This window comes from Cryptomeria japonica, chromosome 8, assembly GCF_030272615.1.
Source record: "Cryptomeria japonica chromosome 8, Sugi_1.0, whole genome shotgun sequence".
Lineage (NCBI taxonomy): Eukaryota > Viridiplantae > Streptophyta > Pinopsida > Cupressales > Cupressaceae > Cryptomeria > Cryptomeria japonica.
In genome coordinates this window covers 541,707,465-541,726,294 of record NC_081412.1, presented here as the reverse complement: position 1 = coordinate 541,726,294, position 18,830 = coordinate 541,707,465, and the positions used below count along the sequence as shown (strand labels likewise).

At 32.2% G+C, this 18,830-nt stretch overlaps 1 protein-coding gene across 1 annotated transcript; it reads right to left on the bottom strand.

Moving 5' to 3' along the window:
- Positions 1–5,113: 5,113 nt before the first annotated feature.
- LOC131058591 (cis-zeatin O-glucosyltransferase 2) lies at positions 5,114–6,863 on the bottom strand. The gene has a single exon (XM_057992323.2). It carries the CDS (start codon positions 6,675–6,677, stop codon positions 5,265–5,267), a length of 1,413 nt encoding a protein of 470 aa, XP_057848306.1. The 5' UTR covers positions 6,678–6,863; the 3' UTR covers positions 5,114–5,264.
- Positions 6,864–18,830: the final 11,967 nt, after the last annotated feature.

Below are 18,830 nucleotides of genomic sequence, written 5' to 3'. Positions count from 1 at the left end.
CTTCTCTTTCTCCCAACTCTTAGTATCCACCCCTTGCATCTATTTAATCTCTTCAAGCTGTAGCCATCCTTTAATTTTTCTCTATAACTATTTACTTCATCTTGATGATGGATCATGCAGTATGATCTGAAACGTTAATGATGAAAAGTATCACACTTAACTCAACCAAAAATAAAAAAAATTAACATAAAAAATCTTAAACAATCAATTATTTCTAGATTGTTAAATATTTTCTCTCATACAAAATATAATTCTATTACATTATTTTTTTTTTATTAAAATGTTTACCTTTTACATAATTCTATTATATTTTAATTTTTCACATATTCTAAGCTAATTGAATTGATTATAGTACAATTGCTTGGATTAATACAATTCTCTATCATCTCTTATGCACATTTGAGATCATATATATAAACTAAATTTATTACTTAAGAGGTTTGGTTATAAAAAAAATTATTCACCGTATAATAATTTTATGTTGAATTTATCATATTGGTTTTATTGTTCATTTATTTTTGAGGTAAATGTCTTCATATATGTATATAATGATATATAGTTTGACATAGTATAAAGTTTTATTCACTCGTCTTAGTGATGCATCATATGTACCTTGGTTATGCCTCATACTAGTGGGATTTGTGAGAAAGCTCAAAGTTTGTTAAATGTCTAATGCTTAGGATTTGTTTTAGCTTATTTTTTAATTTGATTTGTTGCTTAGTTGTTTTTTTGTTACTATTTTTACAATTGCTTCATGCAATTTTCCTATTCATTTCTTTATCCAATTAAAAAAAACAAAAACAAAACAAAAACTTACCTTGGAACTAGGCATGTAATTTGTCAACCCTTCAACCCACTCAACCAAATCAACTTAGCTCTATTGAAAAGTCCTTCTTGAACACAAATATCTAGGCCTAATATTTAGGTCCACCTACATCAATGATGGTCTTGAGAAAGTAAAAATTGTAATGAGTCCTAGCCTTGTGCTTCTCCATATTCTTGCCAATGACCTCCACAAGAAAATGTATCTATCATAGGACTAATAGGGAAGACAACACTTTACAAACACCCACATTACTATAGTATCCACACCCTACAACCACATAATTCAAAACTACATTTAAACCTAGCCTCCATTTTGTATGAATTATATTATCTACAACCCATTTCAATGTTGCCTTCTCACACAAATCAAGCATCACCAAAATAAGTTGTAATGAGATAGTAGTATTCACATCAAGAGGAATGAGGGGCCCAAAACCATTTGGAGTGCTTCCAAAACTATAGGTGACTTGGAGCAGAATATCTTGCCTAGATGAAGGTTAATAATGACCCTATCAAGCATTGTCTATCATAGGTTGGAACTAGGTGTTGGAAACACAATTGTTGTTGCACCAAAATATTGACCTACTATTTCTTGATACAACCACCTAACTTAATGAATCCATGGGAGGTGGTTAAGCCATGCCACAAAACTGAGTGTTTCACTACATAGCACAAGGAGACCAAGGGCACACACCTTGCAACAATCTCACCCTAGCATAAGTGAGGGGTTTGAATATATGACCTAGGCTTTGATACCACTTGTTGGAAACATGGTTACCGTTGCACCAAAAGATCGACCTATTGATGCTCGATACAACCGTGTGACTTAATGAATCCACGAGAGGTGATTAAGCCATGCCACAAAATCGAGCACTGTATTGCATAGAACAAGGAGAACAAGGGTGCAAACCTTGCAACACTAAGAAACACATTTGGTTCCATCACTATAGACTAGTCAGACTCCCAAACACTAAAAATAAATTTACTAAAGAATTCACCATCATAGAAATGACCTAGGGAGATAAATAAGTCCTTAATTATGTTAGTTGAGATGCAATATGCTAGAGTACAATAAATTTCCTCCTCCATCATGTCACATAACTCACACCTATAAATGCTAAACTTCATCTCAAAAATGATTACATTATAATCAATACCCATAGGCTAAGAATCAAAAGCTTATTCAACATCAATGAACTCATTTGCTAACATGTTGACTTCTCAATTAGCCTCTCTATACATATGCCCCAACTCCTAATCATGTCAAGTTACTTCAAAAGAATTAGACAATTTCTAAGGATACCCCTCAAATTCCAATTATAAACATTTATCATTCAAAGAAAATTGATAATGATCAACAATTTTCCTTCAACAATTTCTTTTGAAGCCTTTTGTTTAAACCTTCATCCATAATAAGCCAAATCGAATGCAATTTGGATTCCTTATTATTTCTTAGAGGAAAAGGGAAACTATTTCTTACAATCACCTTTCTAGTTACACGTATTTGAAAGTAAAATTTGCACATGACTTACCTAGGTTGCCTCTTAAAGAACCATCAAAGTTCATTTTGATCCACCTTGTGTTAGGAAGAGATCAAGAGGTTTCCAACTTAGTGTAATAAAATCCCTTGACCCCATGAAGGAAGGCTTTACATACATATTCTTATACATATAACCCTACTTTATTTATTTACTCACACTTGAATATATTGGTCTTATCTATCTATTTTTCACACATATCTATGCACCTACCTCCATTTAATTATTTTTCACCAATATTTGATAGTTATTCCATTTCATAACAATTATATTGTCATGGGGTGACCCCATAATTGTAGACTATCCCTTTCCAATTAAAAATTTATACTTGAACAATTAGCCACCTTCATCATTCCACTAACTAAACGCTCTTTTGGCATGCAATTTGTCATTATGTGTACATGTATGCATTTTGTTAGGTTAACCTAGATGAACCCAAGAAATATTTTTTTTATTTTGGTGAACCTAATTGATCCTACTCATCTCAACCTTAGTTTTATCAATTTCTACCTTATAATGCCATGTCCAATATTGTCCTACCATTAAGTACCTATCCTTTTTTCACTTAGTCTCCACCTTATAGAATATATCTTACATATGCTCCTCTCATTATATCTATCACCCGTATGATGAATATAACTTCCACACTTTAACAAATTTCACCATTATACTCTTCCATTTAATTATTTTTTTTAAGTTAACATAATTTTAAAGGGTTAATTTAATTTATTTCACTCATAGTTTTTTTCCAAAACCTCATACAATATTCATCAAATATTTATAATATAAGAAAAAAATATTAAAAGTGAGATAAAAGTAACACTGTTATGGTAGGGTGATAAGATTGACCCACAAAAAAAAGTGCTTATGTGTTGGTTCATGGTATACATATGTACCTTGTATTTAACCAATTTCATCTCTTGAGGATAGCTTTTTTTAGGATCAACTATATGGAGGTACTTATCCCAAGATCAAGATGCCTAAGATCTGTTCACAAAAATATTACAAGATAAACATGACATAATAATAATCTATATGGAGGATGTAATAGGATCGCGTGATAATAGAATATGCATACCCTCATCACACATTTATCCCTAGGTTGTATCCATTTTTACTTGTGTGTGTTTTATGCCATTGTTTTTATCCCTTTTGCACATCATTCTACTTCCTAATGTTTCTAAAGACTTGTTTAGTCTCTTTAAGTATTTTATTTCATTTAATTTTTTACCCAATCATATTCCTAATCTTAATTATTTCCATTTCACCCTGTTATTTAGATTTAAATTATCATTTCTAGGTTTTTTTTGGTGTGTGAAACCAACCTTTTTCTATAATAAGCAACTCATTAGTTTTTAATTTTTATTTTTCAACAAAAACGAATCACCAATGCAATGTCCTTATCACTTTTTGATCACCCAATTTCTAAGATGGGAAATGTGAGAACATACTAGTACGATGTATAAGACCACACTAACTAACTTTAATATAACAATATGAAAAGAAACACTATAGGCATTAGAGTTGGCCAAAACTTTAATTTAGTAGAGTGTGTTATGCAAGAAATTAAAAGAAAACACTTCTACACTTATTCAACAAAGTGTGGAATTACAATAAGCATAGGCACTTCTCGCTTATTTAGTGGAGCACAATCACAAAGCACAAGCACTAGTTGATTTCTTATTCAGTAGAGTGCAATTACAAAGCGTAGGCACTACTCACTTATCCAGTAGAGTGGAATACAATGATCACAACAACTTACCTCTTGTTAAGAAAAATGTAATTATAAATTAGTACAACTAATTCAACTTATTTAGTCGGATGAACAAATACATCATGTGAGAAATCCATTTGCAATATTATAGCTAGGACATTACAAGTTATATCATGAATGCATTATAACTCAACATAGTTGCTACCACAATCTATAATAAGTTGAATAATCATAGATATAATTTGTACATTCAAAGTACCCAATAAAGATGTACCTCTAAGAGATGATATTATTGGTTGATGTAAGTTTGATATAATTCTATGATTGCTAGTAAACTAGCAAGTTAGAACTGCACCATTGTGAGTAACACTTAGAAAACACTACAAAGAAGCATATTAACACACCAAACTACTAAAAATTCAAAAAGGAAATTCAAACTCCTTAATGCACACCAAAAATAATTGGGAAACTCTATCTTAGATTGATAGGCTGTATCAAAGAGTTGCAAGTCTAAAATTATGATATCTTGATTCCCCACCCCACTTCTCAGTGTACAGGTGTGTTCTAACATGTTGCAGGTTAGCAGGTGGACTACATTTTGCAGGTTAGTGGCTTAAAAGCATGCATCCACATTACTACCATTTATCACATCATAAGATAATATAATCCATAAATATTCACAAAACACATGCATTCATGTTATATGACATATATCATCTATTAAACTTAAAAAGTCTTAATAAATTTCATGTCAAAGTCTTAAAAGAATATAAAATATCTTGTGAGATGTGTGATAAAACAAGTAAAACAAGTAAAACAAGGTCAATTATTGAGCCCATCATTTAGTGTAACTATTTTCGATTTCTCATCCAAGATCATAATTTCCTAATTTTTGAAAAATAGTGGTCACTTAAGATCCCCTTTTGGTCTCCCATCTTTGTGCATTTACCCATAACTAGTGCTATGAATGAGTTTAGTCCTAGACTAAATCTAAATATTTCATTGATTTAAAAAAAAAAAAAAAAAAAAAAACTCATTTCAATGACAAAATCTCTACTATAGACATTAAGTGACTACTATAGACATTAAGTGACAGATTAATAGTGAGAATTATGGACCCTAGATTTTCTATCACCGTCGAAGTGGCCGGACGTACGCTCTCTAAGCAGGCTGGCCGGTTGCCTACTCTAATAAGAAATTGACTGAGAAAAGTGATGGAGAAGAGAATCCATATCTTTACACGAAGACCCTCCATCGCCTACGGCCTTTCGAGCCTCGCCTTTCAATTCCTGCACCCTCTTTCTCACTTGCATTCCCTCCTCACTCCTCATCAATCGCTTCACTGCTTTCTCAACCTCCTCCGCACTCACAGTCTCATTTTCCTCCGCATTTCCCCATTCTTTCACTTCCACGCCCGCTTTCAACTCCCCAGTGATCAGGGCCGAATTGGCAAACTGATCGGAATGTAGAGGCCACGTCAGCATGCCCACTCCGGCGCTGATGCTCTCCACTGTCGAATTCCATCCACAGTGCGTTAAAAACCCACCGGTCGACTTGTGAAATAAGATGTCAAGCTGAGGCGCCCAATTCCTCACAATAAAACCCCGTCCCTCTAATCGCTTCTCGTACCCCTGTTTTAGAAACTTGCAAGCCGAATCGAACTGCTCCTCTGTCGAGGAGTGGGCCCCGTCGGAAATCCTGAGCACCCACAAGAAAGGTTGACCGCTGCGTTCCAATCCGTCGGCCAATTCTCCAATCTGTGTCGCCGAAAGAGAAGATATACTACCAAATGAAACATAGAGAACGGACGCCGGAGCCTGTCTATCTAACCATATCACGCATTCTGTGTCCGCCTGTAATTGCAACCGCCGTTCATCATTGAAGAAGGCCTGCGGAAGAAGAGGACCCACGCTCCACACAGGCTTCCCACTGTAGATTAATTCCTCTCTTCCCTGGTGAACGAATTCTGATTCCAGTGTGCTGAATGTGTTTATGATATATCCCTTGGCAGGCTCTAACAGAGACCTTTGGCGCATAGCATATTTGAGCAATCTTTCCGGAAAGCAACGCTTCAATGATATGTTAAGAGGGGACAAACCCCATGTCTGATCACTTACCCGCTTCATCCATAGCCTATAATAAGCGCCAATGCAGCTGAAGATATAGGCAGGGACTGAATGTTTTTTAGCCAGAGTCTGAATCCATCCCATAATCGAGTCGTGGACTATAACCACTCTATTATTGTTCTCGGAGCAGATAGTGCCCAGAATCTGATCAACATGCGACCCTAGCTGATACTCCACGGCTTCAAACAGAGGAATCAAATGAAACGGAAACATAAGAGAGCTCTGAGCATCAATCTCTTCAGCTGGGAGATGAGGCATGGGCAATTCCTTGAAGCGAATATCGAAGTTGTGAAGATCCCATCCCTGAACACGGCGGCGGACTTGGTGAATATGGGCGGAGGTGGCCACGAAGGATACGGTTGCTCCTCGTTGGGCGATAACTCTGGAAAAATGGAGGAGCTGATTGAGGTGTCCCTGTAAGGGGAGTGGCACCACTACCACTTGAATTCTCAAGCCATTTTCATCTCCGCCCATTGTTCCTGAAGCAATCTCAATGCACCGACTTACAACAAAAGGAACAAATACAATGGTTTAGAAATGAAGAAATTTGTTTCCCAATAAAACTCAAACTCTGTACCGTGTCGGCTCCTGTGAGCAGCATCATAGAACAATGACAAGTGAGAAATGGCGTTATTCATCAACTTGCTAGTTTGTCTTTTGTGAGTGAGAGCGCACTCTCAGGGAATCTTCTTTAGTGAATGAAAAATTTGGTTCTCTTTAATAGGCTGAAATCCAAATAGTGGGTGTGATGTAATGTTTATGTTATAATTACAAGTAGGTAAAGTCAAGTAATATTGATTAAAATCTGTTACAAATCATATTCAGTTTCTCTCTCTCTATATATTCTATTAACAATTTTATTTGATGTTTAAGATGAAGTTAATGGAAGACCAACTTCTTTAAAAATGATCGATGTTGTGGATTGCTTAGTCATAATTGTAGTGGATTGTTTAGTCATAATTGCACTCTAAAAAAATAGAAATATGATTGGAATCTAATGTTAAAATGATACACTTACTATTTTGAAAAATAATTTTATAGAATTAGTAATTTATTTTGAAGTGATATTTTTTATACAAAATATAAATTTATGATATTATAATGTTTTTCTGTCTTATTATAATTAAATGTTTCATATAAAATATCTCATTTTTATTATAATATTTTAACCATTATTATTTCACACTTAAAATTAATCGCATCTTAATAACACATCTAACATCACTATTTTCACCACTATAATAATCTTGTGTAAGCACACTTGCATCACTCTCCGTAATAATTAATTAGATAAATTGTATATATTGAATTAATTGAAATTTAACCTTTAATATCCCATCGATCATCAAATTACTTAAAGAAATGATATTTATTTAATTGGTGTAATTTTATACATCTCTCTTTGTTAAGTAATTAGATAATCTAATTATTTAATGAATTAGTGTACAGACCCAAATCAAAATCTAATCTCCCATTAATGAAACAATCAACTGTAGAAGTTTTATCTAAATGAAATATAAAGGGAATTGGTTGAAAAATTGTATTTGTTAGCAAGACATGAGATTTCTATTCCTGAAATAATTATCTTTTACATGGTATTAATCTAGGTTTACGTCCAATGAATATAAAAAAAAGAATAGTTATTCAAGATGTGATTTGTAGTATATTTGATCTATGAACTTGTTTTTGATGAAGGAGGTCAAGGTTCAAATCTTCAAGTAGATTATCTTTTGAGAGCTTTTAAATGATGTAGTGGGAGTTTGCAAATTTAGTTTTCTTGGAGATATAAGGTTTAAATTCTTGCCACTCTAAAATGAATTAAAGTTCCAAGGATGTATTATTAGCTGCATATAACACCCAAGCTCTTTCTTTTAATTATGGTTATTCATATGTCAAATGTTGTTTGTATTCTTGAGGCCATATTTGTTAAATTTGGCAAGGGTTTCAAGGCATCAAAAGGTTCACATCTGATATCAAGTGAGTATAATATAAATGAATCAATTAGATATGTTTAGTTGATGTTCTTTTGTACATAGCAGGAGGGATTATTTACATAGCACTAGAAGAGAGATTTGATACAATGATAGGAGATGTGGAATCTCAAAGGAGAGTCTTTCTCTCATGTGTAGCACTAAGAAGGGATTTGACACACTTGAAGGAGATGTGGAGTTTCATAGAAAAGTTGTTATATCATTATGTATAGAGTTTGGAGACACTTTTTGTTCTCTCAAGTTGTATAGATGTTTGTAGGTTCAAAGTTACTTGAGATCCATTGATGAACAATCTAGTGTTTCCTTGGTGAGTAAGGAGGATTGGTGAAGGCACTTCATTAAAATCCTCTAAAGGGTTACATTCAACTCTTGCAATTTTCCAACCTTGTTTAGATTGATGTAATAAGGAGGGATGTAAGATTTTTACATCAATAGTTTAGATAGTTTTAAATTAAATAAATAATAATTAAGTGTTGATAATGCTAGTTTAATAGTTAGTTGTGCGAATTTATTCCTATAAATAAAGATTTCGGTTTGAAATGAGAAAATAAGACTCTAAATAACTAATCAATTATAATGTAAAATTATTTGTATAAATCTTGAAGAAATTAAATTTGAAATGAGAAAATAAGGCTCTAAATAACTAATCAATTATATTGTAAAATTATTTGTATAAATCTTGAAGAAATTAAATTTTAATATTGTATATTGTGTAATGGTATAGTTAGGGTATGCATTTTTTATGCCCAATCAATCGTTTCACTGCTTTCTCTATCTCCTCCGCACTCACCATCTCATTTTCCTCTGCACTTCCCCATTCTTTCACTTCCACGCCCGCTCTCAACTCCCGAGTTATCTGATCAGAATGTAGAGACCACGTCAGCATGCCCACTCCAGCGGTGATGCTCTCCATTGTCGAATTCCACCCTTCGACTTGTGAAATAAGATGTCAAGCTGAGGCGACTTAGTCATAATTGTACTCTGAAAAAATAGAAATAAGATTGGAATCTATTCTTAAAATGATACACTTATCATTTCAATTTTTTTTTTAATAGAATTAGTAATTTATTTTGAAGTGATATTTTTTTTGTACATAATATAAATTTATGATAATATAATATTTTATGTCTTATTATAATTAAGTGTTTCATATAAAATATCTCATTTTTACTATAATATTTTAACCATTATTATTTCACACTTAACATTAACTATCCTAATAACACATCTAACATCACTACTTTTCACCACTATAATAATCTTGTGTAAGCACACTTGCATCTCTCTCCATAATAATTAATTAGATAAATAGTATATATAATTTAATTGGTGTAATTTTCTACATCTCTTTTTGTTAAGTAATTAAATGATCTAATTATTTAATGAATTAGTGTAAAGACTAGAATCCATATCTAATCTCCCATCAATGGAACTACCATTTATAATTAAAAATTAAAATAAATACAAATTATAAAATCTTAAATGCTTGCCTTCCATTTCCAACTAACTTCTATCCAAATTTAAACTGACTTTCAACCCAACCATCTACTTATTCATGTCACGACCAGTTTTAGGCTAATAAGTTTTAGATTAATTTATTTTGTTAGACATTGATATTATTATGACATTTGATATTATGATGCTATTTAATGTGATTGATGGCATTTTTAAATGCAACGTTAATAATGTGATGAATTAATATGGTATAATGATTATCTGACGACTTTGTCGAGTGTGAAGTGGATGCAAGGTCGATCGTCGAAGACATACATATGACCAAGGAGGGGTCTCCTAGCTCGTTGACAACAACCCAAGGATTGTGAATATGTGCGTACACACACAAATTAATAAAAATAATTAAATAAGATTAATTACATTTAATTTTAAAATCAATTTAGAAATTATATGAAATATAATTTTATTTTTTTTATCGGTAGAAGGCCGAACCCAGAATTTTATTAAATTATATGAAATATAAATTTATTGCTTGAGTGGTTTGATTCGAATAATATTAAAGTCACCCCATAATAGCATATGGTGAAATTTGTATGACCATGTCATTTTTCATTTAATTTAAGGTAATTTCCTTTATATATGTATATTGTGACAAAAAATTCAAGTTAGTATGAATTTATACTTATTTCTCTAACATTTTTATTTAATGACACAATTGTTTTTACATATTTAGCCCTAATCTATCCATTTACTCACATTTTATACATTTATCATATCCACCTATTTATTGCACATAGATACACACCTACTTTTATTTAAGCATAATTTTACACCTAGATTTGATTGGTATTCCATTCTAGAACAATTGTATTTATCATAGGTGCGAACCCATAATTGAAAACTTCTCTTTCCAGTTTAAAATTTAAAATTTAAATTTGATCAATCGTCTCACTTCAATCTTCTACATTGAACTTACTAAATGGGATTTTGACATAATTTGATGTTTATTGCTATTATTTAAAGGAGTTCAATGTTTTCATTTTAAGAATCAACTATGATATAGTGTTTTGTTCATTATTGCAAGAATTGGAGAAACAAATAATGATGCATATAGAAAGAGTAGAGAATATGCATAGTCAGGAACTTGTTATTTTTAATATGCATACATCCATGGTAAGTTTAAAGGGCTTGAGGATGGTAAATGCTGAGCATGGAAGAAAAAGTGAGATGTTTTTATATGCATACATCCATGCATTCAACCTGCTTTAGACTCTCATGACGCAAAAGTTTGAAGGAATTTGTTGAGCGTGAGAACATATGGAAAACATGTGTAAGTCGCTATTTTAAATGCAATCGAGTAAAGATAGCAATGTGCTTGTGAACAACGATATGAATGTTGAATTAAAAAGTGTGTAAATCATTTTGTTGTATGGAGTTTAGGATAGATGCAATGTCGAGCCAATAATTCTTCTTGTTGTATTTCTACAAGGCATAAAGGTTCACTTTTGAATGTTTGAATCTTAGTATTAAGATATTAAAAAAATGATTTAATGGTTTTTAAGGTAAAGTGTTTGACATTTTGCCTTCTTTTTAAGGTTCATTTATCTATCAAATGTAAAGGTTTTATCTATATGAAATATAAGGGAATTGGTTAAGAAATGGTGTTTTTAAGGTTTACTTTCAATGAATATTGAAAAAATAATAGTTATGCAAGATGTGATTTGTAGTATATTGGATCTATGAACTTGTTTTTGATGAAGGGAGTCAAGGTTCAAATCTTCATGTAGATTATGTTTTTAGAGCTTTTAAATTATGTAGTGGGTGGTCAAATTTATTTTTCTTGGAGATATAAGGTTTATATTCTTGTCACTCTAAAATTTATTGAAGTTCTAAGGATGCATTATTAGTTTCATATAACACCCAAGATCTTTCTTTTAATTATGGTCATCCATATGTCAAATGTTGCTTGTATTCTTGAGGCCATATTTGCTAAATTTGGCAAGGGTTTCAAGGCATCCAAAGGTTCACATCTGATATCAAGTGAGTAAAATATAAATGAATCAATTGAATATGTTTAGTTGATGTTCTTTTGTGCATCAGAGGAGGGATTATCTCCATAGCACTAGAAGAGAGATTTGATACATTGAGAGGAGATGTGGAATCTTAAAGGAGAGTTGTTCTCTCATGTGTAGCACTAAGGAGGGATTTGACATACTTGAAGGAAATGTGGAATTTAATAGGAAAGTTGCTCTATCAGTATGTATGGAGTTTGGAGATAATTTGTGTTCTCTCAAGTTGTGAAGATGTTTGTAGGTTCGAAGTTAAGAGATCCACTGATGGAACAATCTGGCATTTCCTTGGTGAGTAGGGAGGATTGGTGAAGGCACTTCATCAAAGTCCTTTAAAGGGTTACATTAAACTCTTGTGATTTTCCACCCTTGTTCAGATTGATGTAATAAGGAGGGGATTTTATATTTTTACATCATTAGTTTAGATAGTTTTGAGTTAAATAAATAATAATTAAGTGTTGATAATATAAGGCTTTAAATAACTAATCACTTATAATGTAAAACCATTTGTATAAATATTGAAGCAATCAAATTTTAATATTATATATTGTGTAATGGTATAGCAGGGTATGCATTTTTTATGCTCAATTTCATGTTCATTATGCCCACATATATGCATTTTATTGGATCATCCTAGATTAAACCTAAGAAAACATTATTTTACTTTTCATTTTGGTAAATATGACTAATTGAATACTCACTGCAACCTTCTAGTTAGGATTTTACTCCATATTAATTTTTTAGTTTTGTATTATTTAGATTACATATTATTTTTAGATCTACCCTTCATTTCTACATTATTTAAATTTATTGATATATCTTTTTTATTAGGATTTGTGTTCTTTATTGTGATATGCTTTTTACCCATCCTACTCACCCTCAAACACAATATTAACTTTCCATGTTTAGATTTGGTATAACCATTAATATATTTTATATTAGAAATTTGTCACTTTTTTCCTACCACATAGGAGTGCTTATGCAAAACCTACTATGACCCAAATTATAGAGACAAATTCATAGGATTATGAACATGATTCTCATGTAGATAATAAATGTTTTATGAATAAGTTGGTTGATGTGGTTAACATATTGCATCTTATATTACTAGAGGATATGTTTCATGATGTGTTTGCAAGTACACCATACAAACTTATAAAAATTGAAAGTGGTTTAGATAGTTTGACTTAAGATCTATAATGAATAGTGCAACTATTCTTATCATGGACCCTAAAATATATCCCTCTACCAACATTGTCCTTTCCTCTACCTCTACACATCCTCATAGTACCATGACCACTATTCTCCATCACTTAGTACCTATCACATTTCTCTATGTCATATGGATATAAATATATAACTATATGGATATAACTACCACCTATATGATGAACCAAACTACCACCTATATGGTAGTTATACATGGATATATAAATATATAACTACATAGATAAATATGGATAACCAAGTTCCTTCTTAGCATTCATATTATTAATTCCTAAAGGAAATAAATTATCTAATTTTCTTCATCTCCTATCTAACCTTAAAATTACAACCCTTGACACATAATAGACCTCTTCTAATATACTTGCCATTTAGTATTAGAAACCCATTCAACCATGCTTAAGCATTGTTCTAAACTAAGGACTAAGATCCAATGACTCCTCTACTCACAAGCACATCTCAATGAACGTCCCAAGACAAATATAAAACCTTTCTCTAGGTTCTAAAACTGCCTAAGAACTAGCCTTAGAATTCATACTCTAAAGCAAAAAGAAAAAAAAAAGAAAAAATATTAGAATCCTCTGATTAAGGAGTTGTAAACCCAACCTTAGTTAGAAAATCTAACCTCAAACCAGGTGATAAATATTTTGGAAAGGAGTTCGTATTATTTTATTTTTATCCCATTTTATTTATGATATATGTTGATACCATACTCAGTCCTGTTTAATAAATAAAGAAATGCATTCTGGATATTGCATTAGTTATAAATTATAATAAAATACCATATACACATAATAGATCATAACCCATAATTATTTGTATTCATATATCAATAGAGATTCATTACATTCCTTATATCTCCTTATATCATATATCATACTTCACAATACTACTAGGGAAATATATCTCACCAGGTTTTCACTTTGGTTTTTGTCATGCTAGGCTTTTTGCCTTTTTCTTTCTACCCATAAGTGTGATTTGGCCAATTGTCTATCTTCATCCCATTTTTCCAATTGATATAGCATGTGTTTGATAGACTCTTCCCAGTTACTCTTAATGTGAGATCCATGCATAGATTGTTGACTATGAAATTAAATGGTAAGATATATTTTATATATAGTTTGATAACCCCATTGATTCTATTTGCATTGCACATCATGGTGATAGTGGTTCCAAGGATCTTGTTCAATGCTTCACTTTCCCCATTTTATTTTGGATGGTAAGGAGTGCTTTGGTTATATGTAATCATGAAGTTTGCTAGTAACTCCTTTATAAGTTTATTGACAAATTTATTACCTTGGTCACTTGTGGTGCTTAAGTGACACCCAAATATAGTAATGGTATTATTGTATAGGAGTTTAGTGACAATACATGCAGTGCAATATTTAGTTGGTTAAACTTCTACCTATTTGGTTAAGTAATAAAAAATGGTGATAATGAATCTTTCTTTAGATATTTTTTCTATAGGGATAAGGCCAATGAAATCTATAGACCACGTTTTAAAGGGGTTTTGTGCTAGGACCAACCTTGTAGTAGTATTTCATCACAAGTTGTAGGGAATTTGACTCTCTAACAAATATAACATTTCTTGGTAAATTGCTTATTGTCTTTGTATATTATAGGCAACCATAATTCTGATAATAATATTATTGGGGTTGTGAAATCTCCATATTTATGTCCTCCTACTATTCCCTCATGTGCTTCTCTTAGAATCTGGTCCGTTTTGTTTTTATAAATGACTCTCTAGAGTATTCATCTCTTCCTTTCTTATACAAAGATCCTTACAAAGAGTAAATGGTAATTGTTGTTGCAAATGTGTTGATGGTAAGTATGATTGGTTGTCATCAATTTCAACATAATGGTTTTTATTGCTGTCAAAATGTGTTCTTGGTGTTGGTGATCCGAAAGATGCGTCCCCTAAACTTTTGGTGCTTTGGAAGATGTGTTTTAGTATAGATTAGTTGATTTGATAGTGATCCAGATATTTTTGTTATCAGATATGGTGTTGATTGATTGTATTTATGTATATCTTAGTTTCATTGTTATTTTTGTTGTATTGGGAAATGGTTTTTGGGTCCGGATTAAGTCCAAAATTTGAGGATGTGTAGTGGCATTGGTGTAGCGTGTGAGTCTTGATTTGAGGTCTGGAATATGTAATGAATGTAACTTGTTGATTTGATCGATGACATGTGTTGTGGTATGGTCTACTTCTCATTCCTTCCCACCACTAGAATGTTTAGTGTTGACATAGTTTTAGATCTCTGTCTTGGCCGACTTGGAAGATTATGCTTCCTGGAAGACAATATATATATGATGATGATCTGATTGTGTTAGCATGAAAAATCATGACATTGTTATTGAAGATATATGAGATTGAGATGGAAGCATATGATTATTGATGTACAAAGTGTGTTGGTGTTGAGGCACTAGATGCAGTTCGGTTTTGCATTGTGTGTTATAAGGGTAGATTACCTTTCTTTCTTTGGTAGTGAGCCCTGCTTTAGTGAGCATTCTGATAGTGAGCCACCCTTTGTAAAAATTACCTTAATCGATGTTTTATATTGAGAACTAACATTCTATGTGGTTTTTCCTTTCTTGGGTTTTTCACGTTATTTTGGTGTTCAAATGTTATGTGATAATTCTTTTGGTTATTTCAGATGTGTGAAAGCATTGAAGAAATTATTTAAGTTGTCAACTGATTCACTCCCCCCTCTCAGTTTCCTGAATATTCAACAACTGGTATCAAAGCTTTGGTTCCTTGGAGAAGAGATTAACTTCTTGAGGTAGATCCTAATCCGATGAAACATAAACTGACTATTCCTATCTTTTAACGTTCTGACTATAATTTCTGGAAAGTGAAAATGAGAGGCTACTTGATCTCTTTGGGATACAACACTTGGAAAGTAGTGGAAACTAAGCATGTTCAACCAACAAATGGTCTTACCACTTTGGATGAGATTCAAGGCTATGATGAGAATGAAAAGGCAAGATATGCTATCTTTAGTACTTTATCAAAGTCTGAATTGACAAAGGTTATTTCATTGAATATTGCTTATGAGGTTTGAGAAAAGTTGAGAGATATTTATGAATGAAATGACATAGTTAAATTATCAAAGAAGCTAACAACCAAGCGTAGATATGAGAATTTGAAAATAGAAGGAGAAGACATAACAGGCTATTTTTAGAAGGTTGATAGTGTGGTCAATGAAATTAGAGAACTTGGTGTCACCTTGAAAGATGAAGACATAATTGAGAAGATTCTTATGTCCCCACTAGAAAGCTACATCGACAAGATCTGTTTTATTGAAGAAATCTATGATTTGAAGAAATTTACTAGAGAGAAGCTGTATGGTACTTTGTCAACATCTGAGATAAGGAAGTTTGGAAAAGATAAAGCTAAGATTGAATCTACCTTTAAGCCTCTAAGGAAGATCGAGAAGATGAAAGTTTAGTTGAGATGGAAGAAAATTTTGTAAGGAAACTAAAGAAAGGCACCGACAAATACAAAGGTATGTCACCCCTTAAATGCTTTAGATGTGGAAAGATTGGTCATATTTCTGCTAGGTGTCCAAAAAAAGGTTCAAGACAAAATTCTAGAGATGGTAAAGAAATGTTTAACAAGAGAACCTATTATGTCAAAGATGATGCTGGTATCTTAGATGATGAATCAAATTATGAGGACGATGATTGTTTATTTTTGGTAGAAAGAGATGTACATAAAATTGATATACCTAAGGTTGTTGCTATTGCTTTACATGTTAGAAGTGATAAAAATGAATGGCTGATTGATAGTGGATGTTCAAAAAATATGACTAGTAATAAAAGTAAATTTGTAAAACTTCAAAAGTATGATGGAGGTTTTGTTAGGTTTAAATATGATCAAATAACATAGATTGTGGGAATTGGTTCTATTTCTTTCTATGGAAAATATAATATTGACAATTTTTACTGTATAAAAAATGCTTACAATGGCTAGATGTCTGAAAATGGTTACAATGTTGTTTTTTAGGATGATGGTTGTGAGATCCAAAAGGGATCTGGAATTGTTAGTACAATAGGGAAAAGGACTGGAGGAAACATGTATTTGCTAGAAGGATCTACAAAGCATTGTTTGTTATCTCAGATCAATGATAGCTGACTTTGGCACCATAGGATGTGTCATATCAATTTTGACAACTTGGTAAAGATTAGCTCATCAAGTGTAGTGAGAGATTTTCTTAGGTTGACCAAACCAGATAACAACATTTGTAGAGAATGTCAAGTTGGGAAGAAGGTGAAATTAAATTATAGAGGAAAGGAGCATTCATCCACCAGATTGTTAGATTTAGTGCACACAAACCTATACGGTCCTACTAGAACAAGGAGTATACAAGGTGAGAAGTATTTCATGTTGTTGATTGATAATTATTCTAGAATGTCATAGGTTGTATTTTTGAGAGAGAAGTCAAAAGCACTATAAATATTCAAGATATTCAAGGATAAAGTAGAAAATGAAGTTGATAGAAAGATTAAGTGTTTAAGGTCTGGTAGAGGAGGAGAATTTACCTCTGAAGAGTTTAACAATTTTTGTGAGAAACATGGCATTAGAAGATAGTTGTTTGCCCCTAGGACCCCATAATAGAATGGTGTGGTGGAAAGGATGAACCAAACTATACAAGAGACAACCATAACAATGATCAAAGGAGAAGAACTCCCAGAAGTCTATTGGAGAGAAGCAATTCATACTACAGTCTACACTCTTAACAATATTTTATACTAGAATAGACATGGAAAGACATCATATGAGCTATGACATAGTAGAACTCCAAAAATAAAATATTTCATGATATTTGGAAGAAACTGGTATATCCGGAGAGATGAAGATAATCTTGGAAAGTTTGATAGTAGATCAAATGAAGGCATATTCCTAGGATATTCTACAAGGAGCAAGGCATACTAATATTTCAATAAAAGAGTGAACAAGATTGTTGAAAGTGGAAATGTGAAGGTTGATGAAGATACTTCTAAAGAGTGACAAATTGGTAGGACATGAGTTGATGAACTAGATGAAAAAAGGGAAGAGAAAATTAAAGGAGGATAAGGAGAAATGGAAGCTCAGGAAGCTTCAACATCTAGATTTATGACCCCAAGATATATTCAAAAGAATCATTCAACTAATCAAATTATTAGAGACAAGAACAAAGGAATCATCATAAGAAGCAAATAAGCTCAAGAACAAGTTTTGTTATGTTTACTTTTAGAGATGGAAAAAAAAACTATAGAAGATGCATGCAATGATCAGAATTGGATAAAAGCAATGAGCGAAGAGCTAGATTAGATTGAGAAATATCAGACATGGGAATTAGTTCATAGACTGAAAGGGAAGAATGTGATTGAAATAAAATGGGTATTCTGGAGCAAGTTGGATGAAGATGGAAATGTTATGAGAAATAAAGTGAGGTTGGTTTGTAAAGGTTACACTCAAGTTGAAGGCATTGAATTCGAGGAGACTTATGCCCCGGTCATTTGAATGGAGGCAATTCAGATGTTTCTTACTTTTGCGACTTTTAAGGATTTCAAGATCCATCAAATGGATGTGAAATTGACATTTTTGAATGGAGAGCTAAAAGAAGAAGTTTATATTGAACGATCAAGAGGATTTAAGTTGAAAGATGAGCCGAAAATTGTTTGGAGATTGAAGAAGGCCCTATATGGATTGAAACAAGATCCTAGAGCTTGGTATAGAAGGCTAGATAAGTATTTGATTGATCAAGGATTTTGGAAGGGATCAACTAACAATAATTTATACTTCAAAACTAATTTAGGTAAAATCTTAAGTCTTGTAGTATATGTTGATGACCTAATATTTGGAGGAAATGAAGGTATGTGTAATAAATCTGCTAATAAAA

What these genes read in the sequence shown, in the direction of transcription:
- LOC131058591 (XM_057992323.2), bottom strand. Translation starts at nt 6,677, where the DNA reads ATGGGCGGAGATGAAAATGGCTTGAGAATTCAAGTGGTAGTGGTGCCA.